The sequence below is a fragment of the Calidris pugnax genome, unplaced genomic scaffold (genome assembly GCF_001431845.1).
Source record: "Calidris pugnax isolate Ruff unplaced genomic scaffold, ASM143184v1 scaffold157, whole genome shotgun sequence".
Lineage (NCBI taxonomy): Eukaryota > Metazoa > Chordata > Aves > Charadriiformes > Scolopacidae > Calidris > Calidris pugnax.
In genome coordinates this window covers 1235922-1253609 of record NW_015090992.1, presented here as the reverse complement: position 1 = coordinate 1253609, position 17688 = coordinate 1235922, and the positions used below count along the sequence as shown (strand labels likewise).

The following is a 17688-nucleotide window of genomic DNA, read 5'->3' as shown; positions in this document are numbered from 1 at the left end:
GGGGTGGAGGGGACCCCCCCCTTCCCCTTGCCCCGTCCCCCCTTGCCTTCCCGCCCCGCCGGTAAATCCCGGTGTTCAGGGGAACGGCGTGATACCCGAGCCTGGATTGAAAACCCAGCCCCACACCAGGGAAAAGCAATTCATCAGTTTCCCCCCATAGGGAAAAAAAAAAGAAAAAGTTAAAAGCTGGAAATACCTGTTTCCCAGCGGAGTGATGAGGGAAAAAGCGCCTCGGAAGCCTGCTGGACCTCTCTGCCTGCCAGGCTCATGCCCATGTCAGTAAAAACGTCCCAGTCGCTGAAACTCGGTCAAAGCCACATCTAAAATGACAGCCCCGAGTTCCTAAGATAGCAATGAATAACCGCGGGGAAACCTGGAGGCTAATGTTTTTGTTTGCTTAATTATAGCTCTCCACTTCATGGCCTTCCTCAAGCACCCCTGCTTGCTTTGTTCAAAAATAAGTGAACGTTGCAGGGCTGAGATACTGTTTTGCTGTATTTTTGTAAAACTGCTGTGTCCTCTTCACACAACTGCACATTAAAACACCACAATATACTTAAATTTTGCTAGAAACCTAATCATGTGGGGGTTTGCCTTTGTTCTGCTTTCCGGTCAGTGAAGGAGAAATCCCCCACCTATCTTTGCTCCTGGCTGCACGTTCACCCCTAGTGACACAGGTGCTCTTCCAGGTGGAAACAGAAGCTGCATATGGGTGCTACCACCGTATTAAAATAAAAGGAGAGGGCCCACAGAATCACGGAATTGTCAGAGTTGGAAGGGACCTCTAGAGATCATCTAGTCTAACTCCCCTGCTAAAGCAGGATTGCCCAGAGCACGTCACTCAGGACGGCATCCAGGTGGGTCTTGAAGATCTCCAGAGAAGGGGACCCCACAACCTCCCTGGGCAGCCTGTTCCAGGGCTCTGTCACCCTCACCCTAAAGAAGTTTTTCCTCATATTTGAATGGAACTTCCCATGTTCCAGCTTGTGCCCATTGCCCCTCGTCCTATTGCTGGAAACCACTGAAAAGAACCCGGCTCCATCCTCCTTCAAACCACCCTTTAGGTACTTGTAAACATAGATAAGGTCTCCCCTCAACCTTCTCTTCTTCAGGCTAAAAAGCCCCAGCTCTCTCAGCCTTTCCTTGTAACGGAGGTGCTCCAATCCCTTAATCATCTTGGTTGCCCTACGTTGGACTCTCCCCAGTAGTTCCCTGTCCCTCTTGAACTGGGGAGCCCCGAACTGGATGCAGTATTCCAGTTGTGGCCTCACCAGTGCAGAGCAGAGAGGGAGAATGACGTCCTTCGACCTGCTGGCCACACTCTTCCCTATGCAGCCCAGGATTCCATTGGCCCTCTTGGCAACAAGGGCACATGGCTGGCCCTGGGAAATTTGCCATCCACTAGGACTCCCAGATCCTTCTCCTCAGTAGAACTTCCCAGAAGGTCCACCCCTAACCTGTATTGTTGCCTGGGGTTCTTCCTCCCCAGGTGCAGGACCCTACACTTGCCCCTGTTGAACCTCATGAGGTTCTTCTCTGCCCAGCTCTCCAGTCTGTTCAGGTCACGCTGGATGGCGGTGCAGCCCACCGGAGTGTCGGCCAGCCCTCCCAGCTTGTTGGAGTCAGGCAGTAAACCTTGGCAGAAAGCAGGTGAGTTAAATTGCACAGAAATGTAGATACTCAGTGGAGTGGGGGCATTAATAAAGTCTCTTGGAACTCAGCCTTGCCAACAGATCCACTGTGACAACCTCACCACCACAGAGACCTTGCTGCGCTGGGTGCCTTGCCTCTTAGAGTAGAAGCTTCAACATGCATCTAGACCTAAACACTCATCAAATCTGCATGCTTAAGTGTGGTTTCTGACCACTTGTTTAAGTGTCTGAATTTTGCAGTGATGTGTTTCAAGAACTTGCCTCCACCTAAACAGTCTCTTTTGTGGGAAACTAAATTAATGAGCCTGGTTACCAGTGTATTGGTATCCTTTATCCCATAAACCTCCTTCTACTGCAGCAATGTGAGCCCCTGGCATATTTGCTGTGATATGCCTTCTGGATGAGAGATGTTAAATGTCACAGCCAGTACAGAGTTTCCCTTCTGCTGTTTGCTTGGGAGCAGCCAGCTGGCCAAAATGCACGGCAGCTTCATTCAGTATGCTTTTTCCCTAACAGGGGGACATGGGTGGAGAGATTTCTGTCACCTTCTTTGGAACAGATCTTCAGGAAACTTGTAGGAATGTAACAACTGAAAAAAAACCCGCTCCAGCTGGATCACTTTGTTGAACTTCTCCTTGGGTTAAGTTCCTGGGAAGGAGTCAGAGAGGAAGGGGAGAAGGTATGGAAAAGAATTGGACTGATACACAATTAGATGGTCCAAGTCTCATTTCTTTAGGAGACAGGCTAAAAATATACGGCCTATAGTAAGGCCCTGAATTAAAGCTGACAGTTTTACATGCCCTGATCACCAGAGTATCTCGGTGTACTCCAGTAACGAGTGTCAATTGTTTTTCTTTCACCTCCTCCCCCAGGAGAAGTGAGTGTAGTTGTCTGACTGCAGTAAGATTTGTGCAGGTGTATGATCGGGGGCGATTTCTTTTATATTCTGTGCATAGAGTTTTGATCGACTGTATACACCCCAAAAGGCAACCTGAAGGAAAAATGTGGACTGCCTTCAGCCGCTGCAGTTCATTCCATAGACAAGACAGACACCCGAGAGTATTTGTCTCCTGGAGGAACTCATTTTACCCTTTGGATAAACTGGGCATGTATAGCCTGAAGATAAAGACCAAGAACTAGAATTTGATCTGAAATGCTGCGAGAGGTGAAGGTAGAGGACAGAGGGTTGTTTTGTTCTTACCATGCCTTTTGCCAAGGCAGCACAAGTCAGTATTCAGCTGGAGTTTCCTAATTGCTGAAACTTTCCTGTTCAGGTGTATCTCACAGCTCCAGTCCTGCCCTGCAAGAAAGCAGGTTTGGGTATCCAAGGTCCAGCAACTTCACAAGAATGGGACAGAGCCTTCTTGTAAGCAGTACGTGTTAGAAAACAGACATGGTATTGGTACAGTATAAAGCAAAGCTGACTGGAAAATGATGCTGTCACTGAGCAGAAAAAAAAAAAAAACAAAACAAAACCAAAGCTATGATCTTGCAAATATTTGCACATGTGGCTTTGTTTACTTCCACGTGTTACTGCACTCCTAGTTAATCCAGATGGCCATGTGATTAAGGATGAATGCATGCACAGGACTGAAACAGAGTTTCATACTTTCAGAACTGGCTAAGCCTGCATGCAAGAATTTTTCTTATTTTGGGGAGTCAGATGCTAATAAGAGAGATAAAAAATGCAATATAAATAAGAACCATGCTTTATGGAACCATTTCTTTAGGGAGCTAGGAGGGAATCTGAGATTATGTATCACAGGCCAGTGTGGATGGGAAGACACTGTGCTAGGGGTGCTGTGCCCAAGAAATACAGCATTCCCGTCCAGGTACTGTGTGTAATTTAAAGAAAGACACAAAGAGTTGGAGAAGTAGAACATGTAAGCAAGTAAGCCTTGTTATTTATAGTTACTGGAAGAAGACAGGACATCATGTATGTGCTTTTTAATTGGCCAGAAACAGGAAATAAATTCATCTTGTATTCAAGCTCTTTTTACATTACTGAGATAGTACACTACAGAGCTTTCCACTCCTGCCAACATTCACTGTCAAAAGAGTAAACTGCCAGTTTTCACAGAGTTGCATATGCCTCCATAAATACACATTCAGCATATTTTCATTTTAAGGTTATACTTTAACACATTTGATTAGATAGATGCATATGTTGGGAGCCTGCAGCATTTCCTGTATTCCAAAAGAAGAAAAACCCCACAAATTTACGTTTGATACATCCTTTCTTGTTTTTTGGAAAATGAAGGTGGCAGACCTGTTAGTCATGGTAAGTCACACAAGCACTTGTTCAGTCTTCTCACATGTCAAAGGAAATGGAAAGCAGTTAACTATTTGAGATAAAATTCTGGTCCCATTGGGATTAACAAATTATTTTGCCTGTGGGATCATGAATTCACATGACTATTTTTAGGACTGATAATGGCAGGGAAATGGAATGCTGAAACACTTCTGTGTCTGATCCACTACTTAGAAGATGTGAACTCTTAGCGTTCACATGTGAAGATAGTTATTGAGTGCCACCTTATTCCACTGAGCAGAGCTGACATCTTCAGAAGAGAAGGTGGCCTCCCAGAGTTTTTCCTTCATATTTTGTGTTCCTCAGAGAAGGTAACAGAGAAGGGAATAACATCCAACCATGACACAACCTAATTTTGCAATACGAATCCTGCAGTAGCACCTACAGTGCAAAATGAACCATCAGCCTCTTGCACATCACCTTGTCCATGTGGTGCTTTATCTGGAAACAACTGGTGCATGGCTTCTGTGAGGTGTGCTACCAATGCTCCAATTGACATGTTTCCACCTCCTGTTTTTGTGTCCAAACTGACTAGACTAGGGCTTCTGAAACAGTAGAACAGTGACATCTTCTTGGACACCATTGGAAAGTATATCTTATGTTTTGGCTTTGGAAGGACAGGGGTGGCATTTGGAGAAGAGCGGCTGGCAGTGATCTTTCCACAGCACAGAACATTCACCCTGGAGTCCACGCCTGTTGCTAGCACATGGGTCTACATGGACCTTTCTCATGCATCTGAATCTACTACCTGTGTTGACAAGAAAATAGGATTGAGGGATGCACAATGCCGGGCTGTGTTTGATTATACACCAGAAGAGCTGGAAGAAGCAGCCAGCCCTTCCCCGTACATTATATGCTAGCACCCACAGCCAGAACGAATGGAAAACCTCCATCTTACTAATAAAGACAAAAGCTATTATAAAAATCCTGTTATCATTCGCTTTAAAAAATAAAGGGGGGAAAAAAATCTGGCACTGCCTACAGAAGAAAACCTCCACAGACTTAGCGAATAAGGAAAAAGGGATTCATCATCTCCTATATGATTAAGAAGTTTGCTTTTAGCTTCCTTTTTTTTTCCTTCCCAAAACAGACCTTATTAAAAATAAAACAAAGGCAAATTGCTCTCTGATGGCTGTTCCAGCCTCTGTCAGTGATATATATTGGGAAATGGGGCAAGCCCACATGACCTCTGTCCTCCATATCTTTGAGATAATAATGCTATATTTTAGAAAAGTGCTTGAACTATGGTTGAAAAGTGCTATATGCCAGTTCTCTTATTACAAAGCCTCACTAAGGAAAAGCCTGGGCCCTTTGCAACCATGTCAGATTATAGAAGGAAAGCAAATGACGCTTGCTGATACAGAGGTAATTCAGACCTATTATTTAACAGTAACTTGTGGTACACTTAGAAGTTTGACTGTAGCATTATGAACTGCAGAAAATAGAAGGTTTTGTCTCTAGGGTCCTGTTCTTCTGTCAATGGTGATGAAAAGAACTGTAGACAGGGCAAACCTATGCTGCAACATACAATTCAAGAAGCATATTGCTATTTCAAGTTTTGCCTTTTTTTTTTTCCTCATGTTGGGGAAAGCATCACACTTTGCTGGGTTACTCAATTTCACTCACTTACTCCTGAGAAGTTTCAGCTTGGTTTTTTTTTTTTAACAATCTCCTCAATTTACTCTTCCTCTACGATGTAAACGACCACATCAGGTAAGGCAGCAGGCATAAAAGTACAGTAAGGCTACAAAAAGAACAAAAAGAATAAACGAGTTACTTAAAGTCAGGATATTTTCCTTCAGAAGCAACAGTTGGCTGTGATTTCAGTTTTGGATCAAACAGTTACAGAATTGCTTATGAAAAGCTTTAAACAGTTTTAAGGAGATGCTTAAACTTTTAAGCTTCTTGCAAAACTAGTACATCAATCCCGTTTGATGCCACTCTCTCTCTGCAGACCTCTTGAGGAGGGTTAAGTGCTGTGAGATGGAAGTTTCTGAAGTCCTATAAATTGCAGGGTATAGTCAGATAACATGGCTGAACTTACCTAAAGCTCTGCTATAAAAAGGGCACAGCTCTCCTTCCTGGGAACTCTTGGATACTTCCAGGCCCCTTCCTGAGTTGCTAAACCAGAAGGAAGCTTTAATTTCTTGCCCCCCACTGCCCAGAATTTTTTCAGCTTGCAGAACACATCAGAACTGAGTTGCAAATGATCTGTCAAATGCCAAAGACACTGTAAAACGGAGCCATATAAGAACTGCCCACTTTCACCATGGCCGATCAGCTGGATTTTTATTGAACCATACTCCAAAAGCCAAAGTCTGTAATGAATCCTAATGAATTTCAGTTTGCTGTTCTAATTGGGTATAGTGTCTGGATTCTCCCCCCCCAGATGTGTGAAGACACATCTGTCAAGTGTCCCTATTCCTAGTGATGAGAGAAGACTGAGTATCATCACAGTAGAAAGAACAGACATGCAGGAAGTAGGGGTTAGTTTCTGTGTTAAAGAATCTATTAAGCAGATCAAAAATACCAACAACTTTCTCCAGGGCTTGCAAGAGACTATTCAACTTAAACCAGTTTACTTTTCCTTAATCTGTCTTTCCTTCTGAAACTATGTTTAATTTAGGCATTCTGTCTGTCTACCTCACATCCCTACATTGCCAATGATGCACTAACAGAAGTGCAGTAACCCTTGTGATAAAATGCTATTCTTGCCACATGATAAATGGATTTGTAGTTGTGTTGCAGACAGAACTGAAATGTGATTCCTTTCTATCAGAAAGCATAATGACTGGACTCAATTACAACAGAACTCTAATCCATAGGACCAAGCACTGTTCCCCTAATATCAGAGAAACATGTTTTCTTTGTTCACTGGATTTGGAATGATGGAGCATTATGCCATAAGCATCCCTAAGCAGGGGAAAAGATCATACATTAGCATGGATTTTTTAAAGAGCATAACTGGAGTCTAAGGCAGAAGTCCTGTATCTTAGGCCAGGAAATTTGTAATGACACTCTTAAGAGTTTCTTACTGTCATTTTACACTCTGAAATTTGTAGCACTCAAAGAGATGTATTTGGAGCTAACAAATGCTGTTTTCATTACATATTTGGTTCTTTTGGCTCAATTATAGTTCACTCTATTTTTCTTTTTTCTTGTGTCTGGGAGTAACTCAAGTACCAAGGAGCTCAAAGCTTGCTGTAGCAGACAACACAGACTTAACCGCAGTGTATGTTCAACCCACTAGAAGAAAAATAAGCTATTCCGTGTTTGTGTGTTATTAACAGCTGTATCAAATTGTCATCATTGTTCTATAGACGTGACTCTGCTTCAGTGAGAGTCTGCTGTCTTTAATCAAGCGTCCTTTTCATCGGCAGTAAATTCCCTTTTCTCCATTTCAAATGAGCACTTAGGATAGACTCCTAGACTTCATCAAAGAAGTTTCTTACGGACCTACAGCTTACGTACTAACAATCTTGGAACACTGGTGGGTTGACCCTGGCTGGGTACCAGGTGCCCACCACAGCTGCTCTATCACTCCCCTCCTCACCTGGACAGGGGAGAGAAAATATAATGAAAGGCTCGTGGGTTAGGACAGGGAGAGATCACCCACCAACTACCCTCATGGGTAAAACAGACTCAACCTGGGGAAATTAGTTGATTTTATCACCAATCTTGATGAGGATAATGAGAAGTAAAACTAATCTTAAAAACACCTTCCTCCCACCCATTCCTTCTTCATGGACTTACCTTTACTCCTGATTTTCTCTATCTCCATCCCTCCCAGCTGCACCTGGGGACAGGGAATATGGGTTGTGGTCAGTTCATCATACGTTGTGTCCACAGCTGTTTCCTACTCAGGGGAAGGATTCCTCACACTCTTCCCTGGCTCCAGCATGGGGTCCCTGCCACCAGAGACAGTCCTTCACAAACTTCTCCAATGCAAGTTCTTCCTATGGATGCAGTTCTTCATGGACTGTTCCAGCGTGGATCCTTTGCACGTGGTGCAGTCCTTCAGGAACAAAGACTGTTCCAGTGTGGGTCCCCCACGGGGTCACAGGTCCTGCCAGCAAACCTGCTCCAGCACAGGCTTCACACAGGGTCACAGCCTCCTCCGCACACATCCACCTGCTCTGGCATGGGGTGCTCTACAGGCTGAAGGTGGACATCTGCTCCTCCAGTAACCTCCACAGGCTGCAGGTGGCCAGCCTGCCCCACCGTGGTCTTCACAAAGGGCTGCAGGGGAATCTCTGCTCCAGCACGTGTAGAACCCCCTCCCCCTCCTTCTTCACTGTCCTTGGTGTCTGCAGAGCTGTTGCTCTCACATACTCTCACTCCTCTATCCAGCTGCGATTGCTCAGGTTTCCCCTCCACCTACTTATGTTATTGTAGAGGCACTACCACCATCAATGACTGGCTCAGCTTTGGCCAGCAGTGGGTCTGTCTTGGTGTTGGCTCTATCAGACGTGGGGGTAGCTTCTACCACCTTCTCACAGAACCCGTTCCTGTAGTGCTCCCCACTACCAAAACCTCACCATGCAAACCCAATGCAAACACATTTCACTTTATCTGCTGTTATGGACCAGCATTTATTCTGTCAATAAAAGCCAGCCTAGGATAGCACCAAAGGAATGGTACAGAAAAGGTTGCTACCGGTGTAGCCAGGCTGGATGATCAACACAAAATAGAATACAATTCACTCAAGTTTTTTTAGGACACTGGTACCATACGTTCTAAGAAACATAAGGCCAGATAACGAATACTGCTTTTTTTCCCACAATTTATGATGCACAGTCTTTTCAGATCCATACCAGAGCAGCTGCGTTTTCTTCACTGGTTTCCATCATTTTGCAACTCCAGCTTCGTAAGCTTGTCCTCAAACTTCTGAACGTCTACATGATGCTTCATGAGGAACTTCCCATTTAAATGAAAAACAGGTATGTCGTATTTGTATTTATCATACCATGCTGAGTTCTCTGGAAGGGTAATATCCACCTCCTGCAAAATAAACTAACAGAAAGAAAATATGTTAGTACCTAGTAGACACTGAAAACCAATAGCTGCTTGTCTTTTGAGCAGTATTTTTTTCAGAAATGCAATCCTGTTTTCTTGGTACTTTTGGATTGATTCTTTCGTGTTGCAAACAATTGCCCGTTTTGTGGGTACCAAATGTATGTGGCCACAATTGTTGGCTGCATGTCCACAGTGGACTCTCTCCAGTCCAGGACAATATTCTTGATCCTCTGTGCAGAACCACTCCCCTGTGAGGACCAACCACAACAAACATCCAGCTGGCAACACAACAACTGCCTGTTAGGCAGCAGAGTGCAACACCTCTTAATGCTTCTGTTAAGTTTCATCCTTCAGGAAACAGATCAAAACCTGGCTGAAGAACAGCAAACCCTGCGATCACACATAGTTCAAATACTTGAAGCCCCACTTACTAACACCCTTCCCAGATGATACCACTACATGGCTCATAAAAGTTGCAAACTCCTCTATCAGTCAAGGCAGTGGTATTTACAAAAGCAGTGGTTTTAAAAACTACTGCGACAAGGTGTATATTGGTTTAGTTTGCCAATACTTATTTGAGTAGCATTGTCGCAAAATGCTTTTGGATAATGAGTTTTATGGAAATCAGGGCTGAAATTGTTTTGAAGAGGTCACCCATGAAAGAATAACGGATGCAAATAAATCCAAGCAATTTTCTTTTACAAAGAAAGAATCCTGATTAACTGTTCTTTCTATATAGAAAACGTATACAGTATTGCAATACATTACCCTTCCCTTATATGGCTCAAGGACTTCTTTTGCTTCGTCACATAGTGGGCACGGTTTCTAAAGAAAAATATTCAGACCAGCTTAATGCATACAGTAAAACACACAGATTATTTGCAAAGTAACATACAGAGGAGCGATTGTTACTGTAAATGTGAATTCCCGTACCACCCTGTCTTACTGCTATCTAAATCTTTATCAGTGTAGCGTGGATGAAAAGAAAATAAACTACTCAGCCACAGAAATTAATTATTTCTCATTTGCTATTATTTTTCTCATGGTGCAAATTAACAGTTTTCAACTGCTCTTCTAAAGGCTGGCTCAAGGGCATGGCTTGGAAGGTCATGCACAGACCCCTTCTTTTGGTCAGCAGCAATGAATATTCAAAGCTTGCCACCACCAGCTGGAAACAACGGCAGCTACCACTATTGATAGAAGAATTTGATAGAATTGATAGAAGGGGAATGAGGAAGTCACATGAGTAATGTATTTCAGACCAAATCACTTGGGTCAGTTCAAATAGCAAATGAAGGTGCTGTAAGATGACTTGTCTGACTTTGCCTGAAGGCAATTAAGCATGATCCTCCAACCTGCAGAGCTAGGACACTAACTTCCAGCAGCGAGAACTGGCAAACAGCTTTGACCTGTGATGGGGTCAAAGAAAACCTGTAATTTTTGAAAACTCACATGTTTTCCACTACAGTTATACAGCTGACTTCTGCTGATCATGCATCGTGATCATTAGAGCAGTGCGTACCTGAAGAAGCGACTCACATGAAGGCACACTGCTTCAGTGTTTGCAATGGCAGACTTTGGCTATAATTCACATAGCAAGTATATAGTGGTGAAGGTGATGGCTCTGTCCCTCTGCCACGAAACACCTCTCACACTTGGAAAAGATTTTCTCCTCTCCCTCCCACTTAAAATCTTCCTAGGGCTTGTTTAAACATGGATATGATTGGAAACAGCTACTTCTCATTTCCTGCACGTGAATTAAATCGGACTAAATACTCTACTTTTAAGTCACACCTAATCTAAATTGTCCTTCACACATAGACAAGTCCTTATACTCTGAAACCCTTTGGCAAGATGCCAAAGGTCAACAGTGCTGTGTTCTTGCCAATTGTTGTTGCTTTTGGAGGGACTGATATACCCGATATTGGTGACTGAAAGGAATATCCCAGAATCCTGTACATCAGTTTTGTAACATACCAGGCCCCTTACAGTTAAAGTCGGACATATTTGGTTCACCTAAGCTGTGGAGAGCTTTCTAACATGACATTATTTGAGAGCTTTGTCACATAAAAGCATTTGATAAACCAGGTTTACTCTTAGCAAAGAGTATGTTTTCACTCCTACTCTGATGGCAAGCTTAAACACTATGTGGTACTTACAAGGTTGGAACTGGTTTAAAATCAGGTAGCGAACTATTTCAGCTAACAGTGAAATCTGTTTTAAAAGTCCATTTATATTAGTACATATTTTTCAGTAGAACAGGGCAACAGTAGGTCTCTGCCATCACTTGCTTTATGTTAATTTGTAATTGGGCTGCCTGGATAAAGCTGTCTCGAACAACCTTCTCTCTCAGATGTATATTACAGTGGCAAAAGGGACTCCTACTGCTGAGGTAGTAAAAATCCCTTTCCACAGTGACATATGTCGTGCTGACAGCTAGATCTGTCATGTGGTGGAAGGGACAGGTTTTTTTCTACAGATAGTTGCCACTCATGCCGCAAACTTAGACTGAAGGTTTGTGGTCATTTTAAGGTGGCACTGATGCTGAAGGAAGGACACCCATCTTCCTGTCACTGCTTCTTTTCTGCTGGCATAAGCAGTCAAACAGCTGCACAGTAGAGCTAGACAGGTGAACTCATCTCAGTTAATAGAAACCTTGCAAAAAAAAAAAAGCTTTTTTTTTAAGCTAGAGCAGTTGTTGCACAAATGCTTGTGTTGGCATAAAAGGAGCCTACGAGGGGGAAAACATTTGGCAATGCTAGCTTCTATCAGTTTGAAGTGGCTGCAAAAGTCATAGCTCCCTCCTGCCTTCTCCTCCTCTTTTCTCCTTATTCTTAAAAATAGGAATGAGGTAAAATAAGTTAATTAGCATAAACTAAGACTGCAGATTAGATTTATTTTAAAGTAGTCTGCATTTTGCCTTGCAATTGCCAATGGTATCAGACATGAAAAATATTTTAAGTTAAAACCACATTCAACAAGAGGCTACTTCAGAGAACAACTTGAACTCTGCGATTAGAAAAATTAGTTTCATATAGTGTCTTATTAGTTAGAAATTTTAAGACACAAGAATCATACGACGAGCTTTTTTCCAATTATTAACCCAAAGGCAAGCTCATTATTCCCTACCTTATCACATTTGGATTATGAAAGAGTTGATGCTGAATGAAGCAGGGGGAGAGAGAGATGTAACTTCAATAGCATGCATTGCTCTAATTAATAAACAGATGGTGACCTTTTATTTTTTAACCTATTCATGTGTTACACAGTTTAGACCCTCCTTTATGGCCAGGGATAGAATGAACAAACATTGTGCAGGAGGAGGAAATTATTTTAATCGTATCCACCTCCAACAAATACCACTATAATGATGTCAACATTCCCAGTGTTTTGCATTTCTAGTTATTGTCCTCTTGAAGGCTACATCAATCATATAAATGCAGCATAGCCCGCTGTGTGCTATCCTGTCTAAGAGTGCAGAAGACCTCCGCTGCACATAACACATGTTCTTAATGACAGTTCATGGAAGGTGACAGTTCACAAATGACCATTCCTGCTCATCATGTCTGTTTTCTAAATATGCTTATGAATACTATCTGCTCATGCCACAGACAAAACTTTGCCTGTGTTTTATTTCTGTTATCATTACACAGCCAGTAAAGCAAAAAGAGGTAAAGCACAATCTACTTTTTCCTTGTGCGCTACCAACACTACTTGGATATATTTTCACTCTCTCTGAAATTCAGCAGGAGTGCTTTGAAGAGCCTACTTTGGCTGTTCATGCTTGTCCTGGGCAGATTATGTACATCATTGTTCTCCATTTCCAGGAAGAAACACTGGCAGTTAGAGAACAATTTTCAACTAGTAAATGGACCATAGCATCACTGAGACACAACTATTTTGAAATCTTCATTTGTTGGATATAACTACTTGCTTGCTACAATGAGAGTAGGACTGTGCTGTAAAGCCTCATGTGAAAGGCACCCTCAAAGTAAAATGCTCAATATTGCACAAATTTAAAGGGGACAGGCATGGCCAAGCCATTTAATCTGGGATTCATGTATATCAAAGCTGATAAATATGCAGTCTTGCCTAGCTTTATTCTGTAAACAACTTTTACCTTGGTGAATAAAGTCAACACTGGCTTATTTGCACTGGCTGAACAGAGTTGTCTCCCCAGTGGACTGCATGAATGTCTTGCTAGTTGCAGTGTTACGCTCAGAAAACAAAGCACCATTGTCCTGTTAAGGCAAAAATAAAATTGTTTTGTGGTAAGTTAGAGCTCATGAAATTTAATGTTAAGATAAATGTGGTAATTCAATCGCAGTCCTAAAATACACACAATCAAACCATTTTCCCATGGTTTTTATGTTCACAGTATCAACACATTCATCATAAAAATTGTTTACTATGCAGCAGGCCAGAAACACCACATAGCTCAAAAGGCATAGTTCCATTTTAAAAACATACCCTAGGTTTTCTTGCTGAAATGCCCCATTTAAATTCCCTAACGCAAATGCTGACATAAATGCATTACGCTGTTTCAACTGCACAGATGCCAGTTAGAATTACACGATATTAACAAAATGCAAAGTGCTGTGCTTTGAACCTCAGTAATCTTGGTGCAGTGCTTGATGTATTCTACTTACTCAAAATTATTCCATCAAAAAACTAATCTGTACCTAATCAGAATATTAATATAATGCTTTTGCAGTGAATAAGAAGCTACAGCCAAAACGATTTAACTTGGTAACATTAAAAGCATGCACGTTGCCCTGAGTCCCTCCTGCAACAGCAAACTGATTTATGAAAGATGTTGATGGGTTTGTGATTTCTTTGGGAGAGTTTAAGTAAATTTAGTATTGTTGAAGGGTTCCATATGGGAGTCTTAGAGTCACCTATTCATAATAACACTAATAATAGCAGTGCTTCCTCCAAATTTCTGTCTTAATGGGACCTTTACAAGGCATTTTAGGGCTTAAAGGCAAAAACCAGAAGCAAAAAGGAGTCTGCACGGAGACTATCGGCACATGTGACACTTGACATCAGAATTCACACCAGGAATATCAAGTCCCTTTTACATAAAGCCAAACTGCTTCTGTTCAGTTTCTGTTCAGGCACAACTTACCTGTAGTTCTACTAACTACAACTAACCACAAACACACAACGTAATGGCACAAGTTTAAACAACTTCAATGGGAGCAGGACTACGTTGCTACTGACAAACATGTTTTAGGATGCTCAGTAAGAAAAGAGCCTAATGCACTCACCGAATCTCTCCGTACTAATATTACACAGATCTGTTTTAGACAGTTTAGCCAGCATAACTGCTAGGAAAGAACAAAACACTGCAGTGGACTCTAAACTTAATGCTACTTAACTGCTATGTTTCTAAGCAACAACCACAAGAAAAATCAAATGGGTGCTGTGACACTGCCTTGCCAGCCTTACTGCACTGTCAAAGACACCTTTTTTTTTTCTCCAGAGAGCTCTAGCGAGGGTATCTTGACATGTTTCCAGAAGTTTCAACACAGCAAATACAAAGAAAAGATACCCCCCTTTGAAAACTATAGCCTGAATTAACAAATTCCAGATGCTAGGAAAGAATCGTTTTTTTTTCTTTTTTATTTGACCCTGTAAAAATAACGTTGTCTAAAACAGAGTATTCTGCAACAAAGAGGCTTTGGGTTTACTGTTCAGTTTGGGACAGAACAGGTTTGGTGTGGGTAAGGCTCAGTTGCAGGAGGGGAGCGCCACGCTTGCTGTCACTGCACGGCGGCAGGTGACTGGCACGGCGCTCACCGCCACTGCTCACACGCCTTGGCAGCTGCTGCATTTGTTTCATTGATCCAGGAGGAAATCTTAACTCTCTGGGATTTTACATAATAAATACAAAAATAAGCTTGGAACCTCTTGGAAAAATGCAAATCTCGATGACAGTAAATAGTGTCAGTCACACTCAGAAATTCTTACGTCCACCGTAAATAGGTGCCCAGAACGGATGTGGTTTTGGCATAAAAAACTGCCGTATGTCGGTCTGATCAGATGCAAGATAAAAATGCCAAAGCAAATAGCCTGCATTCTGGCAAGTTTTTAAATGAATGTTTTGTTGCCAGCCTATCAAGCCAAATTTTGTGCCTTCAAAACAAGGAAAATGTCCCCAAATTGTTCTGTGAACAGCAGAATTAATAAAGCCTAGATTTCCATGTGTTTTATTCCCCCATCTATGTGTATACAATGGCTCTGGCTCACTCCTTTACACCCACTTTGTTGATCCTCTGGCTAATTCGAATCCAGTGGACAACTCCTACCAAAACATCAACTAAAGGGGAATGAGTAAGACAATACCACAGAATCACAGAATCTTCTAGGTTGGAAGGGACCTTAAAGAATATTAAGTACTGAAGCTTCAAGATTTCACAAAAAGAAATAAACTAGCAGTGTCTTAATTCCTTCACAATTTTAAATAATTATACGCAACACTATCTTTGGAATTCAGGAGCAAATTTTCATTGACCAGTACTACTACTGAAGCAAGAGCTTGCTGTTTCCAGAGTTAGCATAAGCCTGGATGAATGTTTTTATAGATAACCTAAGGAAAGCAAGAGTTCTGACTGCCAATTTATTCACCTACGTAGAATGATACTACGGCCATACCGTAATGCCAGCTACAAAAAGACTCAAAGAGCTAGTCCCGATTTATAAAATTATGCCAGTCTCCATCCAGGCCCCAGCCACGCTCTGATCTTGTATGGTCACAAAGCAGCCTGAGATGGCTACCCTGGAGGGAGGGTGAGATACTGTCAGGCAGCGTCATGGTCCCACAGTACGGATGATGCAGCTTGACTTCCCTGCGCTTCCGAAGCCCACAGCTGCAGGACAGCATCACTAGCAAGGAGGGCAGTCAGACCTGCTGCATTTAACCTGGACTAAAGCATGCTGCAACTTCAGCTTCACAGGACTGCGACTACGGCTCTGCCCTCATAGAAATTTGCTTTTCAATCCGTCAAATTTACTAATCTTACTTTATTGGATTAAGTAGACAGGTTGTAGATAAAACCAAATAGCAGTTGTTTTGCACAAATGCTGAAGGGTTCTAATATTGTCTAGGGTTAAGTATAGTTGCTATTGATCAGGAGCTGATGAAAGCAAATATCCAATCACTTATCAGGCAAATCTACAGCAGCAGCTCAATTTGTCTGAACAGCATGCCAGAGCCATATGGGTGCTTAGTGCATGCACATTACCATCGTGTGAACAAGCAGGCTCCCAACACTGGCCTGTGCTAAGCTGAGCAACATTTCTGGAATGCAGAGCTCCAGCCTGAGAGGTCACTTCCACGCTAGTTTCATCACTGACAAAAAGAAAGCAAAGTGTTGCACAGATGCCCCATGTCCAGCTCACATCCGTATTGTATCTGTCTTTTTTTACGAAGAAACTGAAACACTGAAAGCACACACAAAATCTTTCAACATGACCATCCTGGAGCCCTCTTTAGCTACCCCCAAGTATTATAAAGATTTGTTTGAGGAATAAAATCAATATGCAAAGAAGGATGCTTGCAAACTTCAGAACTTACCCTCCCTATACAAAAATGCTACAGAATGATTTAACAAATGATGCTTGTAAGCCTGGACTTGGCCCATGCTGTCTTTTGCAAAGCCAAATTGGACTAATTTCCTGTTAATAGAATTTCCATCACCTAATAAATCCTCATCTGCTGGAAAAATAAAATGTGACAATAAAACTAGCCATTATTTAGACAAGATAATTAGCTGTATAAACCTTATCTTAGCATCAGTCATGGACAGACAAGCATGGCTGATTTTTTCTCCAACTCTGTACCTTTTAATGATGCGATATACTCTTAAATAATCTCAGCTTCAAGTTACCAATATACTCTTGCTCTGTGGTTCTTATTCTTTTATATGCACAATTATCAACAAACTGGACAGGATTACGTCCTCTTTTCCATGGATTTGTATACATACACGTGAGGATGAAATTATTATGAACTTGCAGGCATTTGTCTGTATACACTTTACATTCATGTAGTATTTGATTTTGGAACCCTAAACTGGGTTTGACAGAAGATGGGGATTACCTGGACAAATAACACCTATTTCTGCAAGATGACAGTTACACATCAGGAACATGGAAAATGTTACGTTGAAAATGTCCTGGACATTTCCTAGCTATTTGTCTTGAAGAAACTTTGCCTATTAAACTGACTCCTACCCTCCATTTAATCGTCGTTCTAGCATGCCAAAACAGTATCAACTGAAACTGAAAGAGAATGGGGAAAGCAAGCAGATGCAAATGTAAGAATACCTGCTGATGGCCCAAATCAGTGGTGATTTAAAACACTCTTCTTCTGCTGTCCCTCATTCAAAACTGGCTATGGTCATGAAGGAAAGCAAACTTGCTGGCAGTCTACTCTTGTCAGGCTGATAATTTACAAGGGAAATACCAAACATGAAAATACGGTGCCACAGCAATGAGACCAAGGAGCACACGAGTAGGGACACCAAATCCACTAGCTGTTGAGATCCCCACAAGGCATTCAACCCACCAGCCTTTCACAGGAGGCATGCAAAATACAGAAAGATTTTGAACTTCCTTTTGTAAAGGAGGTGACTCTAAAGGTCCTTGGGGAAGAACCAGGTTTTTACACCAACTCAAAATTCAAAAATGCCACCAGTAATACCA

At 42.1% G+C, this 17688-nt stretch overlaps 2 protein-coding genes across 3 annotated transcripts in view; both read right to left on the bottom strand.

The window, feature by feature from the left end:
• The window catches only part of MARCH3 (membrane associated ring-CH-type finger 3), an 85501-nt gene extending 82562 nt beyond the window's left edge, over positions 1–2939 (bottom strand). The window contains exon 1 of the mRNA XM_014954783.1: positions 2854–2939. Within this exon, the coding sequence (XP_014810269.1) occupies positions 2854–2856 (3 nt within the window). The 5' untranslated portion in view covers positions 2857–2939. The remainder of the gene's footprint in view (positions 1–2853) is intronic.
• A 645-nt stretch (positions 2940–3584) lies between these two features.
• On the bottom strand, positions 3585–17429 carry LOC106895399 (chromosome unknown open reading frame, human C5orf63). Of its 2 annotated transcripts, XM_014954811.1 has the most exons (6): positions 17311–17429; positions 13100–13220; positions 9748–9804; positions 7717–8976; positions 5594–5707; positions 3585–4711 (listed from the first exon to the last, which is right to left on the bottom strand). In XM_014954811.1, the coding sequence occupies exons 2-4, from the start codon at positions 13214–13216 to the stop codon at positions 8797–8799; spliced, it is 354 nt and encodes a 117-aa protein (XP_014810297.1). In that variant the 5' UTR covers positions 13217–13220; positions 17311–17429; the 3' UTR covers positions 3585–4711; positions 5594–5707; positions 7717–8796. The 2 variants fall into 2 exon arrangements, with proteins under 2 accessions (XP_014810297.1, XP_014810295.1); XM_014954809.1 differs by having other exon boundaries at positions 3585–5707.
• Positions 17430–17688: the final 259 nt, after the last annotated feature.